Source organism: Limulus polyphemus, unplaced genomic scaffold (assembly GCF_000517525.1).
Source record: "Limulus polyphemus unplaced genomic scaffold, Limulus_polyphemus-2.1.2 Scaffold2829, whole genome shotgun sequence".
Classification (NCBI taxonomy): Eukaryota; Metazoa; Arthropoda; class Merostomata; order Xiphosura; family Limulidae; genus Limulus; species Limulus polyphemus.
In genome coordinates this window covers 96,472-115,119 of record NW_013668439.1, presented here as the reverse complement: position 1 = coordinate 115,119, position 18,648 = coordinate 96,472, and the positions used below count along the sequence as shown (strand labels likewise).

General features: G+C 30.3%; 1 protein-coding gene across 1 annotated transcript in view; it reads right to left on the bottom strand.

Annotated features, from left to right (window-relative positions):
* The window catches only part of LOC106468007 (squamous cell carcinoma antigen recognized by T-cells 3-like), a 103,854-nt gene that overhangs the window by 16,731 nt on the left and 68,475 nt on the right, over positions 1 to 18,648 (bottom strand). Inside the window, exons 15-17 of the mRNA XM_013928402.1 lie at positions 17,236 to 17,363; positions 15,493 to 15,576; positions 13,079 to 13,189 (exon numbers count right to left, since the gene is read on the bottom strand). Of these exons, the coding sequence (XP_013783856.1) occupies positions 13,079 to 13,189; positions 15,493 to 15,576; positions 17,236 to 17,363 (323 nt within the window). The remainder of the gene's footprint in view (positions 1 to 13,078; positions 13,190 to 15,492; positions 15,577 to 17,235; positions 17,364 to 18,648) is intronic.

Genomic DNA, 18,648 nt, shown 5'->3' with positions numbered 1-18,648 from the left:
CAGAGCACATTTCCAAGTCTAAAGGACATAAGTGCCGTGCTTTGTTCATATCAACAAATGCTTCTGTTTTGTGGATCAAAAAATCTATAATTATAACATGGAAATCAATAGGAAAATCAGCTTCGAGTTACAGAATTTCTTGCTATGCAAGCTTTTTCAAAAACACATCTCTTCTGTAATGTGGAGGTCGATTGTATAAGGTGACAAAAAAACAATATTGCAATTAATCCCACAGATTACTTCTGAGGCCCCTTATGTATTTTATGTAGAAATTGAGCAATTTCACCCAATTTCTGTGGTTTCAGTTCTTTATGCTAAGTATTACAACAGGTACAAACAAAAATTTCAATACAATACAATGTGTGGAACTTCCTAGTAGTGAATAATATTAAAACAAAGTAATAATTAGGAGGTTTAACAATTATCTGCTTCACACTGATCAAGAGATATGCAATAAATCCTATATATACATTAACCTACCTTGGATCAGAAAAAAAGTTATGCTAACCAGTTGCACGTGATGTTATAAATATACAATGTGTGGAACTTCCTAATAGTGAATAATATTAAAACAAAGTAATAATTAGGAGGTTTAACAATTATCTGCTTCACACTGATCAAGAGAGATAGGCAATAAATCCTATATATACATTAACCTACCCTGGATCAAAAAAAAAGTTATGCTAACCAGTTGCACGTGATGTTATAAATATACCTGGACAGCTTTTCAGTACTTACAACCACAGCATGTGATAGTATCCCATAATTAACATCTTGAACACCTTCTTTGTACATAAATAAAGCCAATCTGGTATTACTCATTATAACTTTATACAAACAATATATAAATATCTTACAAGTATCCACCTTTTTGTTGTTTTTAAATAATTTGCATTTCATTGGTAATCACGTGCTTTCATATGAGAAACTTGAGAAATATGGCCATACACCACGAATCATGATTTTGTTTTTCACATTATCAATATGATAAATGATTATTCATTATCATATGTCATTTTTATTGTGCTCATCATTACTAGACATATATTACCATTCCATTTCTAGTACTATTCTACAACACTTTAAATTTGCACAGCAGTCAGAAATCACCAACTGCAACAAGGTTGATGAACTAATCCATGTGAATCCCATCAATACTGCACCAAAGAATGATAAAAATTATTAACAAACTCATATTTGTTCTTACCCTTACTAAAAAACTTCAGAGTGGAAATTTATTCAATAAAACAGTTCTTCTCGTAGCGCACTAGCAGGAAAGACAAAATATTTTTAACATAACGGAGCTGATTTGACCTAGCAAGTTTAATGAAAGTGTAGTTCTATTGATTTTATGTCAATCACCATTTCTTAACCTTGGTTGTCATGGTATCTTGTTTATTGTTAAGCAGAAGTATAAGTTCACAGACATACCGCTGTGCCACTGGGGGGAGTCATGGTATGATGCAATTTCTAATATTTAAACTTTGAAACTCACAGGCTAGTAATCTACACATGTAAGGAAACCTTTTTCTGATCTTTTCAATTGTATAAGCCAATGTTGCTTTCATTTCATTGAACACTTGCACAGACATCAGAACACTGATAAGAGCTCAGCTTGGTGACATGTTGCAAGAAGATATTTGTGAATAACTTCTACTAAATTGCAGTCCTGATTTTTTTAGAGCTTGCTTTATCATTTTATATTTCATTGCAATTATGATGTTGTAGTATGATAGAAAGACAAATGTTTTTTGTGGAACAAATGAGGCAGGTTTAGTTAAATGATTTTTGCACTTGACCACACCAAATTTTGCTTTGCTAACAAAACCATTGTGTTAAGTCATGCATACATTAGGCCTTATCCAACTAAGTAACACTAGCAGCTTGAACGGGCAAAGAAAATCATTGAAGATAGTTATATAAATAGGTTGAAAACTTATAACACATTATTACTAAAAAAACAATATTTTTTTGCATGCAAGTGATTGTAAACACAATGAAATTGCATGCAAGTGATTGCAAACACAATGAAACTGCATGCAAGTGATTGCAAACACAATGAAACTGCATGCAAGTGATTGTAAATACAATGAAACTGCATGCAAGTGATTGTAAACACAATAATCAAAAAAAGATACAACTTAGTTTCATTAAATAAAATCTTTATAACTTATAAAGTTTTAAAATAATATTGGAAGGCATAAAAATCAGTAAATACAAATCTTCAACAAAATTAAGCAATTTCTAATTTTTTTTCTTTTTAAGTTTCATAATGAAATTCTTTGGAATTTTCCAAGATGAAAAGTTATACAAATACCACATATGAAAATAAGATATTTGATTTGCAGAAGGAAAATAATCTGAAGAAAGTTCATCTGAAGCAATTTCATACAGTAGTTTTTTATTATGCAATAAATCAAACTGTACAATGAGTGTATTGAATCAATGCACCAGGTATTTGAGATATAAAGTTAATTCTTGCTTGAGTGTTTAGTTCTAAAATGTAAATACTACATACATTATTCTCCTATAATGTGTGCATTTTATACCTGCAACTCTTGGGCTATTCTATTTGAATGTTGGGATTTCACCATCATTCTTACAATGCACTCATGGGCATAAAGAATGATTCTTGTGATAAAGGGATGTGAACCATGAATCCTTGGTCACAGTCCATTATGCTAATTATTATTATCTTGTACTTCAGTTCTTTAAATTGTCAGCCTCACGGCTTATCTTTATAAAAAAAAAAGTGTGTTTCTACAGGTTTCGCAAGAAATTACACTAATTTGGCACTTAGACTTCCTGTCAGTTACTTTAGAAGTTACAACTGACAAAAGTAGTAAGCTTTAGGCTACTTTTAATATATATATATATATATATGTATAACCTATATACAAAAGCCAGTGTGTGTCATGTCATGCTTGATTTCTCAAAACAGGAGGAGTCATAAAAGCCAAAATTCATTTATCCAGATAGAATAGTTTGGTTACTGTCTGCCCATTACGATTTTCGTGACGCAGTGCAAGGGGCCCGAGAGGAATGGTGGTGCTATGAAACCTTATAAATGTAGTGAGTGTTGATATAATAAGTCTAAAGTAAAGACAGTGTGGGATCTCCTAGCATAGAGCCAAGTGCAAAAAATTTATCATGAAAGTAAAAATATGGATTCCATTTTAAACTTAAATCATTTCTAAAATAAGCTCTTAAATCTCTTAAATCAACAAAGACTCTAAAATTGAGGAATCAACAAATATTTTTCCAGTTTTGTTGTCTGTACATTTCATCTTATACTTTCAGTATATAGACTAACAACAATATTAGGTTTTACTTTTGTTGCTAAGCAACACGACATAAAAGCAGTTGTTGGAAGGTAGTGTTACCAAAACACACTGGGTTTTCTATATATTAAAAGTTGTTAATCTAACTGATTTTACCAATAATTTTTCTATGAATAAGCCACAAATTCATTTCATGAATGATCTTCATTTTGATTGGTTAAGAAAGGAATTTAGAAACATCTGACTGCCTAAACTCACTTTTCTGCCTTGATTTCACAAAATTTATTTATTTCAGTTAGTTATCAAATGTGAGGTTAGGGTATACTATGGAGTGGTAGTACTTGCTCCATCATTTTTGACAGGCGATACACTAGTATATATATAAATATATACTAAAGCACAAATGTCTTTCTCTGTGGGTCTGTTCCTTATGCACGGTCACATCTTTAAAGCTACAAACTCTGAATTCGAGGTACAGATACAACTTTGTGTAAGAAGTAACACTGGCTATGTGGCTGCAGCCTAAGATGACACAAATTGAGGCCAAAATGACCAATATAGCAATTTCTGGCATACAGGACAACCAACTGGTCTCAAATTGAAAAGGCCAGATTTTTTGGGTAACATGTCTTATCAAGAGGGCTATTATTTACATTTCTTCTCTGTGTGAGGACTTCTCCTGATCATTCTATACATGATTAATTATATGTTAAAATGACTTAAAAACTTCGTGGAGCCTTCATTTGTGCTTTTTTTCCTCCAACTCTCTTTCTTCTACATGTACATGCCTACTGTCTAACTCCCCCTTAACTGAAAAAGGCTGGTGGTCTCTCTAGAACATGCACATACACTCCCTCAACTAAATAGGCTTGCTTCATATATATCTTTTGCTTTGCTTGCATGTAATTGCAAGAATCAGCCATATGATGACTTTACAAAAATGTTTGGTATCAGTAAGTTTTCATTTATGTTGTGTTGCAACGAAAAGATAACACATTAATTCTTCATTAAATGAAATGATAATAAAGACAGAATATGCTACAAATTACACTTGACCACACAGCAGAAATGAGGACACCAAAAGGTAGGGAATGTTTATTTGGAAACTTGAAATGTCATGCAAGAAGCAGGAACAATATACCAAGTTTTTCTTTGATGAAAACAGCTTTAGTCATTTTTTTTTTTTTTGCATATTGTTATTTTTATTGATTTTAATCAAAACATTTAGTTAAGTAAAGATATCATTTTGATTTTTTTTTGCAAAAAATCACAATTAATATGGTTGATTTAATCAAAACAGCTTAGGATATTTAAACCCATTTTCACCTGAGCAACACCGGGTACTATTCTAGTACATATACAGTCTTATCTTTGCTTTTAATAAATCATAAAAATGGTTTCTAATTAATTTGTTTGTTACTACAAGTAATTTGCATAATTGTTCAGAATAAAAACTGTTATATACACAGGTTAGAGAAAAGATGAAAATACCTGTTGATTTCTAAAGGCACCTAATCTTCTCAGAAGCCTGCAGATTAAACATGGAAATAAAACTATACTGTACATATAAGGTTGCAAATCCCTGCTTTGCCTCAGTTACAATATGTAATATGAGCATAAGCTGCAATGATAAGATCTCTGGTGCACAGGTCAGCAGTAGCAGATAGATCATCAAGTTTGATCAGGCATGTTAAGCCACAATGTGAAATGAAACAATGGCAGCTAATATGTTTTAAATCCAGCAACTGGTGTCTGAGAAAAATGTACGCTGCAAGCTTGATCATTTGGTATGCTACAGTAAAGAGGCTATACACAAAACATTCACTACACAAAAAAATGGACACTTGTGAATACAATGACCAACAAAAAAAAAAAAGGTAGAAAATAGAGGAAAGAGTTAATATTCATCTCACTTCCCATGAAACAGATGTATATGTGGCAACTGTCCAAAGCAATGTTTCTCCAGAGTGCTTGTGTCAAACTTCAAGAGTTATATGTAGTTCCATTATAGAAATGAGCTACACTATCTTTGTGATACAGAGTTGATCTAATCACTATACAAAAATGTTAATCAGTAAAACATTCTAAATTAACCAAGTATTGTATCATTTTTACTCCACTGATGATGGAGTCAAGATGGTAATTTACACTGTTGTAAACTGACATGTCAAACATCACAAAACCTCAGTTCACTACCTTGATCTGCCAAACTCATTGAATCATTGGTGTATTTTCAAAAGTATAATTTAATATAATTTTTCGATTACAGTATCCGTGAAGAAATTAGTGGTTGATTTCACTTAGGAATGACATAATATTCTAATAACGTCTTGATTATTTCAAAAATCAAATTACTGTTGTACTGAAAGTTGTTTGAACCAAATTCTTATCAAATCTTTTTTTTTCTCAGTTTGTGGCCATTTTCCCTCTAATTCCTGCATAAATATATAGCTATATGTATAGATTCATACTGTCTCTTAACACTTGCATTACAATAACTGATCTACCATAAACTCATGTCATCAAACAGATATCTGACAGATATGTTCTCAGACAATTTGTACTAACCTTATCATATCCAGACAATTGTAATTTATAATAATTGATCTACCATAAACTCATGCCATCAAACAGGTTTCTGACAGATATGTTCTCAGACAATTCATACTAACCTTATCCTATACAAACAAGTTTCTGACAGATATGTTCTCAGACAATTCATACTAATCTCATCATATACAAACAATTGTAATCTATAATAATTGATCTACCATAAACCCATGCCATCAAACAGATATCTGACAGATATGTTCTCAGACAATTCATACTAAAATTATCATATACAAACAAGATTCTGACAGATATGTTCTCAGACAATTCATACTAATCTCATCATATACAAACAATTGTAATCTATAATAATTGATCTACCATAAACTCATGCCATCAAACAGGTTTCTGACAGATATGTTCTCAGACAATTCATACTAACCTCATCATATACAAACAATTGTAATCTATAATAATTGATCTACCATAAACTCATGCCATCAAACAGGTTTCTGACAGATATGTTCTCAGACAATTCATACTAATCTCATCATATACAAACACTTGAGCAGTTTTGCTTTTTATACACTCATATTAGAAGCATATCAATTTTATTTGTAAAAGTAAATTACTGTTGGTTCCATTAGGGAAAGATGAATTAATAAATATTAATTTTGTGAAACATAGTAGTATTGGATTTCAGCTAATTGAACAAAAAAGAAGATACTAGTAGCTCAGCTGTTAGGGTGTTCCATCCTATATTGTTTTAAACACATCATTAAAATTCTTGTTAAACAACAATGAACATACGCTTTAAAAATATAATGAGGGGTTGGGTCTCAAATTCAATACATACCAATATGTGGATATTTTTAATATATAGTTATCTTAAAACATGCAAAACAAAAGGTTTTGGCCTAAAAAAAAAAGGGGGAGAGAAAAGCCAAATTCATTGATAAGATAAAATCGAATTCATGTTTTATCCAATATCTACTGATTAACAAGTTAAAAGTAAATTTTCCCCCATGAAAATAAAGACAAAAAAACGTAATTTTTCTGACAATATTCAAACTTGTATTAGATTAGTCATATCAACAGAAATATATGGATACAAACTTTAATACAAATAACTTTACATCTAATTCATATATCATTAGATTTATAAAGTTTTACTGAAAATATCCAAGTTTGTATCAGTCATTTAAAGCACAGTTTGGATGTCACATATAACATTACACTTATCCATATGTTGTAACATTTATGTAGCTTGCTTGTTATTCAATTATTTATAGATATGAAACAGTTATAAGCTCCACATATACAAAGTCAAACCTACTGCTTTAAAGGCCAAACCTACATCATTACAGGACTGTGGAGACGGATGTAAGCTTGTAAGCATTTTACTTTAATATTGGTTATTCATTCTACCTTGTAAGTACTAAAAGTAAACAAATAATATTGGCACTATTAACCCACAAAAATAAATGTAATTTAAAAAAAATAAACTCGTATATGCCCCAGATGAGCTCATTAAGAGCATCTATGGATGATCTTAAACTAACCTTTGTTACAATATTGGGGTCAAAATACATCCATAACAAATCCTTTGGTAAAACAGAAAAATTATGGGATATTGAGATTGATATAAATCTCAGAAGATGAAGCTGAAAGTGTAAAACATCTTATTTGTCTCAAGAAGCAAAACATGATCAGATGTATTATCAGTTAATGGTTTTATATTTCATGTTTAGAAGTCAAAATATTCCTGGATGGCAACTACATATAATGTTTGAATCCAAAAATATAGGCCAAGATGATATAACTTCATTTTAAGATTATGTTAAACAGTTACAACTTACTATACTCATTCAAGTTTATGCTTTAAAACTCTGCAAGTTAAATTTTTTTTAATGAAGTTAGCAAAATATTTAAATTTTTCTTTCTATAATACAATGCACATGATGATTACCATTAAAACCGCATAAAAAAAAGCTGAGTATGTTGATGAAAAATTATATTATCAATTTTGAAAAATTATAGTGGACACTGCATTCAACTTTCTACTCAAAACAGCTTACAACAAATATTGTGATAAATAATACACAGACACCACATTTTTACCACAAGATATTTAAATACAATACTGTTTTTTACCAAAGATATCAATAACTTGAAGTGATACAACAATAGAAATTGGACACTGCATATTGAATGATGGTTCTGGCATCTGATAACAATAACATTTTATGGCTGTCTTAATTAAGGTTTTACAAAGATGATGAGCTCTAACTCTGAGGCAACAGTTTACGTTACACGTAGAGTTCCAAATTCTTTCCTTAGCAGTATGGAGTCAGCATAGCTCAAACATTTTGTCAGCACATTAAGGTTGTCATTTTTTGTCTCAGCACGAGGGTACAAACTTTTTGCAAAACAAAATTTTAACTCATAAAAAAAATTTGATCCAATTATTTTTGGGTCTATTTACTTCTCATCAGTCGGTATTATAATAGCCCATGAATCCATGTTTATAGGTACATAGCATGAACCTAATTCTTCAAAACCCCCTTTTTTAAAGTCTTCTTTTAAATCAAACAAAAGCATTATATAAAAATATAATTTGTCATATCTTACAGACAGGGGCCACACCTCGAAAAGATACATAGCACAAGTATCAGTGAGTGATAATAAAGGATGCAAGGGAAAAATTCTGAAAGGAACACAGACAGCTAATGTACTGACAAAGTTAAAGTTATTTCCTGTAGAAATTTCAAAATTGAAATTTTGTTTTGTTGAATTTTGTGCTACCTACACTTGCCTTCCCTAATTTTGAAGTGACAGACTACTGGGAAGGCAGCTAGTCAACATCACCCACCATCAACTCTTGGGCTACCCTTAACCCTATTGACATGGGTCACGGGTCAAAGACCATGTTATCTCGTTTCTTGACTTGCATTCAAAAGTTTATTGAACTACTATTTTATGAATTTTGTCTATCAAATTGTAGATTATAATTCAAATTTTAGTGTCATAATTTAAAAGTAAATATTAAAAAAGCCACCTAAATATTGATTGTTGTGTGTCACATGGTATGTTGAATGCAGCACTGGTTCAAATTAGATGTCTGTGATGTCCAAATACAAAGTCTATAGTTTTGTACGAATTAGGAATTTAAATTAACAATATTTACAAGCTAGAATATAAAATAACATCTTATATTTTCTATTTGCTGAGATATTGCTCATGTACTGAATCAATACAGAAAGCTCAGAACGTCAACCTAGTGTCTTTCTCAGCATCGTTGAAGTATTAGGGCTTCAAATTTGTTCTTTTCATACTAGATTCAAAGCTGGTAAAGTAAGTCTTTAACGAGCTTGAAATTTCATATTTTTTTAGATTCAAATACAGCTTAGTTACTAAACTTGATAAATTACAGTGGAATTTTGTTGCATTGATATAGTAATTTATGATTTTTGTTTATTCCAAATGTATATATAAAACCTAAAAAAAATTTTGTTTCACATCCTCCACGTGCAAAATTTGATAAGGCTTAGAAGCATATGGCAGGAAGGAAATGAGTACAAAAGTCATAACTTGAAGAGATAATTGTTTGCTTTACTTCTTTATTTACTGTTTTATGTTTGAAGAAAAACAAGTTTAAGAACTTATCTGTAAATAGTAATAATGTATATACTAGGAATGCACAGATATTTGGCCCTGGTTGGGTATTGGGCTACTCGGTAATACTCGGCTTGGGCGGAGTGTTGAAGTTAAAAACAGCCGAATCCAGTTAATTGAAAATAGCATCTAAGCCTTAATCTTTGTGGCAATTAATGCGGTACTGAAAGTTACAATCAATAATTGGATTAGTTAAAAAACAAAGACTGACCACCCACTGAAAGTTGGGGATTCAGAGAAAAATAGGGAAGGTGGGTTTTTTAAGAACATTAGGGGTTAGGGTTTGAGAAGTTGGGGCTTATTTGGTTAAATGTATAAATATAAATTTTGTTTTTGTTTCTAAGTTTTGTGTATGTTATTGTTTTTTTTGGGGGGAGGCACCCAGCCTCAGTTGAAGCTTAGCCCAAACCTGGTATTCGGTCCAATTTTACTACCCGTGCATCCCTAGTATATACATATGTAATGTATTATAACTGAAATGTGACGGTATTTTACAAAATACTAGTCCACTAAAACACAGCCAAGACAGGTCACTTTATAAAGTCAGTTTTATATTCTTGGATACAGTAACATAAGTGAACATGTGCCACATCATTGCAACTTCTGTAATGTTAGCCAGGCATGACTGAAAGGTCAATATGATAAAAGTAATAAATATATATAAATGTATAATGTTATGAGATTTAAGCTATTTAGACTAAGCATTTGTGTTTTTGTGTTATAATCTGCAGTCATTCTAGAACAAAAAAGCATAATTTATATTTATTTCTTACTTTTAATGGTGGTTACAAGATTGGTCAAATCTACTGAACCCATACATATGGTATAAAGATTTTGCATGTGAAACTTGAAAATTTTCTGATGCATAAAAGTATTTTTAATCTGAAAAATAAAATTACTTTGCATATTGGATAGTCAACATGGGAAAAGAAAAAAAGCCATGAGAAAAACATTACTTAAAAAAATCTTAAAACTTGATAAAAAAAATGATATTTTGCATACAAAAGCCTTGTAATTTTTACTGATAATTTGCAAAATTAAATGAAAATATGTTTACGAGTTTAAAAGCTATAGCATGAAAACTATAACAAACACAAAATGGTTGTGAGGTAAAGTCCATGGACCTAGCCCATGGTGAAAGAGTTAACAATGAATAGTGGGATTCACCATCACATTATAACACCCCCACAACTGAAGGGATAAGCATGTTTCTTGACAGGGATTGGAACTTGAGAGTCTAGTGCCATAACCACCAGGCCATATGAGGCCTCTTAATAGTGGAGTATCCAGTAACTGAACACTGCATTGAGTTTAAAACTAGACTAGCAGTGCAGTAGAATAAATAAAAACCACACAGATGATGAAGTAGCAACTTTAGGTTAGGGGAAAATTTGGTAAAAAAAGAAATCTGTTCCTGAAAGAGTTGAACTCCTACCAAAATACACTCTTTGTGTATGAAATTATTCACTAGCACTAAATTAACAAACCCTTTAGCTAACCTGTCATTGGGCTCTAGATTTAAAAATGTGGGATAAAAGAAGTCATAAGTTTGTAGACAGTAGGTTAACTAGGATTAGGTATGTTTTATTGTATAAACATTTAAATAAATGTTTTGGATATTAACATTTTTTTGCCTTAGATTTCAAAATATAAATCCTTTACTCAGTCTTTAACTAATATTATAATAATAATGTTAAATCTATTTTACAAGAATAGAATAATTTCACATGTGTATTTATTCATCTAAAATTTCTTAAAACATTAGATCTTTTTTCAAGTTAATGAATTCCTGCATTTTAACGAGAACATGATAGTTTCTTTGATAATTTAATACACAATCACCAATGTAGTTTTAAAACTGATCTTTTCAAAACTATACATTTATTTTGATCATTTTGTTGCATTTAAATTTAATTTGAAAGTTTTTGTGAACTTGAACTACAGGGTTCTAGAATGACTACAAACTGTAACATGAAACTACAGAGGTTTATTCTAAAAAGCTTAAATCTGGTAACATCATACATCTATTTATATTTGTTATTCTTATTTTATTGGCCATTGAGCTATGTTTGACTAACATTACAGAAGTGACAGTCACGGTGCATCTCACATTACTGTATCCAATAGCATAATGTATATATTATTACTATTTACAAATAAATTCTTAAACTTCAGTTATTTTTCATAAAACATAGAACAGTAAATAAAGAAATATAGAATACAACGGTCTCTATTATTTACAATGGTAAAGACGTTAGTTCTTGCTTGCTGTACCTTGCATGCTAAACCTTGCCAAATTTTGCACGCATGGAGGATGTAAAACAAAATAATTTTTTAGGTTTATACATGCATTTTAAAATAACAAAAAAATTATAAATTACCAATATCACAGAATTCCACTGTAATTTATCAGGCTTACCAACTAAACTGTATTTGGGTCTAAAAAATATTGTGCTTCGAACACCATTTTCTCTTACTCCTTCCTTCTGAGATTAGAAACAAAAGTCTAAACTTGGGAAAAACATACCCTAAAAAGGCTGAAAAAAACCCATGTGAAGGAACTACTGAGCTCCGAAGCAGGTGTTTGTAAGCAAGTATTTCCAAAAATGGAAAAGGTGGGTGGGATTATTGTGTTTCATTTGTTATATATAGTCATATCTCAGTAAACAGAAATGATAGGAGGTTCTTATTTTACATCTTAATTTGTCAATATCAATAATTGGAACCAAATCTGCATTCAATGTACCACGTGAAACAAAAAAATTTATATTTAAGAATTCTATTTTAATATTTACTTTTAAATTAAGAAATTTGCTAATGTATAATACTAAAAATTTGAATTATAATCTACAATTTGATACCAAACTTATTGACATACATTCATAAAACAGTAGTTCAATAAAATAATGAATGTAAGTCTACAAATATGATGACATGCCCTTTGACACCTGACCACAGCAAGACACAAGATATGATTAAAGAAGATACATGCAAGATATATTCTAGATCGGTGGTACCAAAACTCTTTTAATCTGAGGTTCCCTTGATGTGAATGAAAAAGTTTCATCCCCCCCACTTCCAACCTATAAACACTGTTATCAACATTTTACAAAAGGTATAGCAATTGTAGACTAACATGTCTTACACTTACGTTATAGGTGCTTAAGTGTGAACACAATCAGTCAGAACTCTCTCAAGTCTTGCACCCGACTGATATGGTTGTCCCCCCCCCCACTACTTGAGCATGGTGATTGAAAAACAGTGCTGTAGTAAAAACAATAACATCTCCTTTTGACATACTGTATCATTTAATTAATTCAACAAAATTTGTTTGTTTTTTTTAATCAGCTAATTGTTTATTTAGAATTAAAATTGATTCAACATCTTTGTTTTCTGCCTATTTTTTGGCAGCCCCTAAGAAAAAAACTTCACTGCAGCTCCCACTATTCTAGATAAGACAATGAGAAATATGTATTTATAGTAAGTTACGAAATGACTGCTGGCAATAAGGTCACAGCTTAAAAATGAAACAATCTTGTAATCTGCCAGTTCTCTATGCATAGGTAGCTTACCTTGAACTTATTTTTATTTAGAGACATACTCTTGTCCTCACATTTAGAGATAAATACAGGTCGTCCTTCAACTGGTTGTCTATCTCTCTTTAATGCTGCTCTAGCTGCTTCCTAGGATAGTGTAGTAGGGAAATTGATAAAAACAATAAATAACACTCAAAAACAAACCTTCAATGGTTTTCCAGCAAGAAAATTTAAAATCCAGTAAATTATTGTTATGGTATCCAAGAGATCTGTGAGTCAGGCAAATAATACAACTGAAAGAATACTCCACATGATCTGCATAAAGAAACCAAACTAAATACCCAGTAATTGATGTATTCAAACATCCATAAGTACTGAACAAGGTTATGAAAATAAATTAATTGAGACAATATGATTAATGCATGAAAGACTCTACAAAAAATTCAAAATAATATACCTAACGTGTAAATTACTGTGAGGGTTGATATATGTTTACAACAAGGAATTGGTCTATCACCTGAATTAAATAATGTACTGCAATTCATAGTTACAACTACACATATTTTGAAACGGAATACACATTTAACAGATATGGTTACCTTGGGTTATAAATTTGGAGTATTCACATGCAGTTAGCTTTTTACAAAACTTGACTTACATCACTGGTGTGACACATTATACTGTCCTATAAGATTTAAACCAAAAGTGATTACAATAAATGGATTTCAAATTGATAATAAAAATTAAAGCTTCGAGGTCACACCTAGAATAATTTAAGCACTTTTCTGTGATGCAGTTCAATGAAGTTTGGTTTTATGATATAGTTCGAAATATTTAAGATTTTGTTAATTGCTATTTTTATTTCATGAATGACTGAAAATTGTGGAATATTACAATGAACAATACAGGAAGTTTTTAATATGCTTCTTATAGAACACATTATCTTACTTTATATAATCATATTGTAGTCCCTAAATATTCAATATAAATTATAACATTTTAATTTAAATCTCAATGAACCATGTTTGTTTTAACTGAATTTCATTTAACAAATAAATTTACAATACAAAAAATTAGTTAATTAGAAAAAAGAATAGCCTGTTTTGAAAATTAATTTTTTTTTCTTGTATTGAACTGTAAGTGTATCCATTCAAGTTTGTTAAAAAAAATACCTGCTGTATACAGTTAAAACACTAATTTGGTATCATGGAACGATTTTTTGCATTATGTTAAAATAATAATAAACGTTTTTTTTTTTTTCAGAATAGCAAAATAGATACGAAAATGGTTGTCACAGTGATTGTTTTTCTGTATTCAGAATTACTGGTCATTCAAAGTTTCACATGCAAATGACCTTGAGTTTCATTTGTTTTTTTTAGCAAAGTGTATATGCCACATAGAACAGAATCAGGTAAATGAGAAATCTATTTCAGGCTCAAAGCAGATGTATGTTCTAGTATTTGATCCCTAACAAATGGGTAGAATTACAATTCATATAGTATGAACAAATAAGTATGAAGTATCTAATCATAGAGACATGTCATAGATTTGATGACGATGCAATTATTTTTTAAGAACTCAACATACGTTGTAGACGTTGTGTCCTTAAAAAAGAAATACATTGTTTTAATTCATAAAAATATTGATTTGTACATTATTTAACTAAGGTTCAATGAAGGGATAGCACAATTAGCAGGGAATTAGTAATGTGAATTTGATTAACAGAATAAAATAACTGGATGTGTATGTTACTCTGCTTAAAAGATGTTTACAATAATGTTATAGATTTCATTCATCAGCATTTCTATAACTGAACCTCTATAGAATTCATGACATTTATCTTTCCAATACTCATAATTGTTTAGAATAACCCAAAGAAAAAACTCCTTCACCATATTAGCCCTTAGAAACAAGAACCATACACCAAAGTTTAAAATAAGAAAAAAGGGCTTACCCATGGGTGAAGATAGTTTAAAATGAAAACCTAAGTACTGGTTTGTCACAGATCAGTACTCTGGTTTTAATTTTGACTTGTTAACACCCACTAGTAAGTCTTTCTTGTGTATAGAACAAGTCACTTTTTCTGTAGCAGAGTGGGAAGAAGACATTAGGTAATTCAGTTTATATAATAAAGCTGACAGACAAGAAACATGTTATAATATTAAAAACAACTTGAGGTGTCAATAACATTTATCTGATACTTAAAGTTAATTTATTACAAGAAACACAATCAAAACACACACATATATAAGTCAAGAACTATGACAGAGTAAGATGTAAAGGAAACTGAAGAGGGGTGGAAACTGTAGAACTCTCTTGCATGTATTATATAATGCACCGCATAAAGCTACACCAAAAAATATCTTTAATAATACCAATAAAGCAACTAACACAGCAACAATGTTAAAACACCATCTAAAATGTATAACTGATGTATATATTAAACAAACCTGTGAAGCAAATTCTAGATAACAGTATCCTTTCGATCGACCTCGATAGTCCTTCACTAACCTTATTTCTGTTATTTCACCAAGCTGTAAGAAGAAAATAAATAAGATGATGATTTATAACTTTAAATTTTTCACAGAGCAAATGATATATGTTTTTGTCAGAAGTGTTTTGTATATGATGTCTCTAACAGTCAGTCGTAAACCTTGCTAATCTTGGTCTGTCCATACATTTTCACTCAAAGAATGCAAATCCTCACTGATGGTCTCAACTTCTTGTGAAAAAAATCATTTTTTTAATTCATTAATTTTACCAATATAAAACTTGAACAAGTGGAAGGTCATAAGTCTACAATAAATAATATAATAACTAACTGCACTAACCATATAGTACTAAATATACAAACTACATCAGTAAAAACAGACGTTGACTGATCACATCTGAATTAATTTCAAACATATGTTGCTTTCTTTGTATTGTCTATGTTTTGCAACTGTTTTGTTTTTCTGATTTTAATTTATACACTAGGTCACATTTAAGTACCCAGGGTATCAAAACTGACAAATGAGTGTCATTAAAGTTACAATAAACATTCTTTTCCAAACTACTTAGTATTTTTACCAAGTTTAAAACAAATGGAAATTATAATAAAATAAAACTAAAATAGTATTTTAGAAATTATACATTGTAAAATATTTAAAGGTAAAATGATCAGCTGGATTTGGGATTTTAATGAAATGTTTGTTGGAGAGATGTTTTTATTCTAAATCTTTTCCTAATAGTCATTGTCCCACATTTTGAATTAAAATTTAAAGTTAAAATGAACTCACATTTACGTTACAATTTTTGGGTCCTCAGCCTGTGAGAAAAAGTGCCCAATATTTCTAGTTCTATAAATTCTACACATATGCACGAGGGAGAATCAAAATAGAGTTAATAAGTTGACACTCATATACTTAATTTGTTTTTGCAAAAACGTTTTTTTAGATGACAGATTTCATTTTAATAGTATATAACTAGTCTCATTCAGAAATACTATATCAGAATGAAACTTACATTCTGATTCTCTGGAAAACAGTAATAAATCCTGAAAAAGATATCATGTTTTTACAAGATTACTGAGAAGTGTGTCAGTCACCTTTGTTCAGAGTCAAGCAATAAACTTGTTCAATCATAAATGTATATATATTATTAAAATGTAATAATTTCAGACTCATTTTATTGTAAAGTTTATGAATATGTAACAAATGATGAAAACATGGAAAGTATTATAAATCCACTTCAAGTTAGAAATAATTTTCCAAAGATTCAACAAAATGACAATTATTAGTTTGCCTGTTTGTTTATTTTGAATTTCACGCAAAGCTACACGAGGGCTATCTGCGCTAGCAGTCCCTAATTTACCAGTGTAAGACTAGAGGAAAGGCAGCCAACTGTTGGGCTACTCTTTTACCAACGAATAGTGGGATTGACCATCACATTATAATGACCCCATGGCTGAAAGGGCGAGCATGTTTGGCGTGATGGGGATTTGAACCCGTGACCCTCAGATTGAGAGTCGAGCACCCTAAACACCTGGCCATGCCGGGCCACAATTATTAGTAAAGAAATGTTAATAAAATTTTGAAAGTTTATAATTTAATAAAAATTAAATATATATCTATACCAAAGTTTTTCCAACTTAAAAAAATCATAAAGTAAAAAGTATTGAACTTTTTCTACCAAATTTGTAAATTTCGACTTACCTCTGAAAAGACTTCTTTGATGTTTTCCTCTGCTACAGAATAAGCAAGATTACTCAAAAACACAGTTCGATCATCTTTACTATGATCATGTTTAACAGACTGTTCACTTTCAGACTGTTCCATTTCAACTAAAAGATAAAAACACACATAATTTCACTCATTAGAAAACCTAAGTACATGTGCATACATTTTTTCTAATGAAGAACAGGAAATAAACAAATCTGGAAAATACTATTGAATATGAAGAGAAAGAAAAAACATTCTGTAAATTGAAAGATAAGAGAAAATATTCTTCGAAATACTAACAAGCTAAAATTTTAAGCTACAATTCATCCTAATGTCTTTGTTATTCCTTTATATTAATGGATTTGTCTCTTTCCTAGTAATTTAAGAGAAACCATAATGATATCAAAATTAATAGTATCTACAGTTCGATGTCATTCTAGAAAGAAAAAAGGGTAATTTCGATTTCTTTTTGGTGATTACGAGGTTGGTCAATTCGACCAACCTCATATAAAGTTAGGGTAGAGAAAATAAAAGATGAAACAAAGTTTCACTAAAAAAATTTATTTACAAGGTTTTAGAGATAATGCAAAAAAACTTTGAAATTTTTGAGACAAATAAAAGTATTTTTAATCTTAAAGTGGAAATAACTACTCTTGGACTAGTAAAAAAAAAAGTACATATTCATGGACAAATCTTTAGTAAAAATGTTTCATTAAAACAATGATATTTTGTGTATAAAAGACATGTAATGTTTACTAAAAGTCTGTCAAATTGTGTGAAGATACACCTACTGTATTAAAAGTTATAGTATGGAAACTATAATGACTACAAAATGGTTACAAGGTCGGGTGAATCTCGTTGAGAGAGAGTTAATGTGTGAACCTTATTCAAACACTGTCAAATTGTTTCCGTTAACAAAAGAAAAACAAAAAACCTGACACTACTTAAATACCACTTGATGAACCTTTGAATGTTTAGAACTATCGTCAAATTTTAGGCTAACAAATTAGACTTCAAAAACAGCTCTAACATTATTATCATTATTATAATGTGCATGAATGTTCACACAAATGATGAGATTTCTTTATATTGCAGTTTGTTTGTAATGTGAGTATGTCAAAGTCCTTCCTTGATATTCCTTGATTCAATGCACATTTTTTATATTTGTTTCAACCCCTCTTCTGATTTTATGGGTTACATATCAAACATTACAAACAAGCATTTTGGCCTACAATTCCTTTATATTTCCGTCAATCAGCACAAAGGTATCTTGCGACCCCACCCCACAAACTAAATTACACTGATATCAAATTTATAATGGCTGGAGACGGCTTGAATGGGTAATGAAGAAAAACTTTAATATAACAGCAAATGTACAACGTTTCGACGTTGTACATTTGCTGTTAT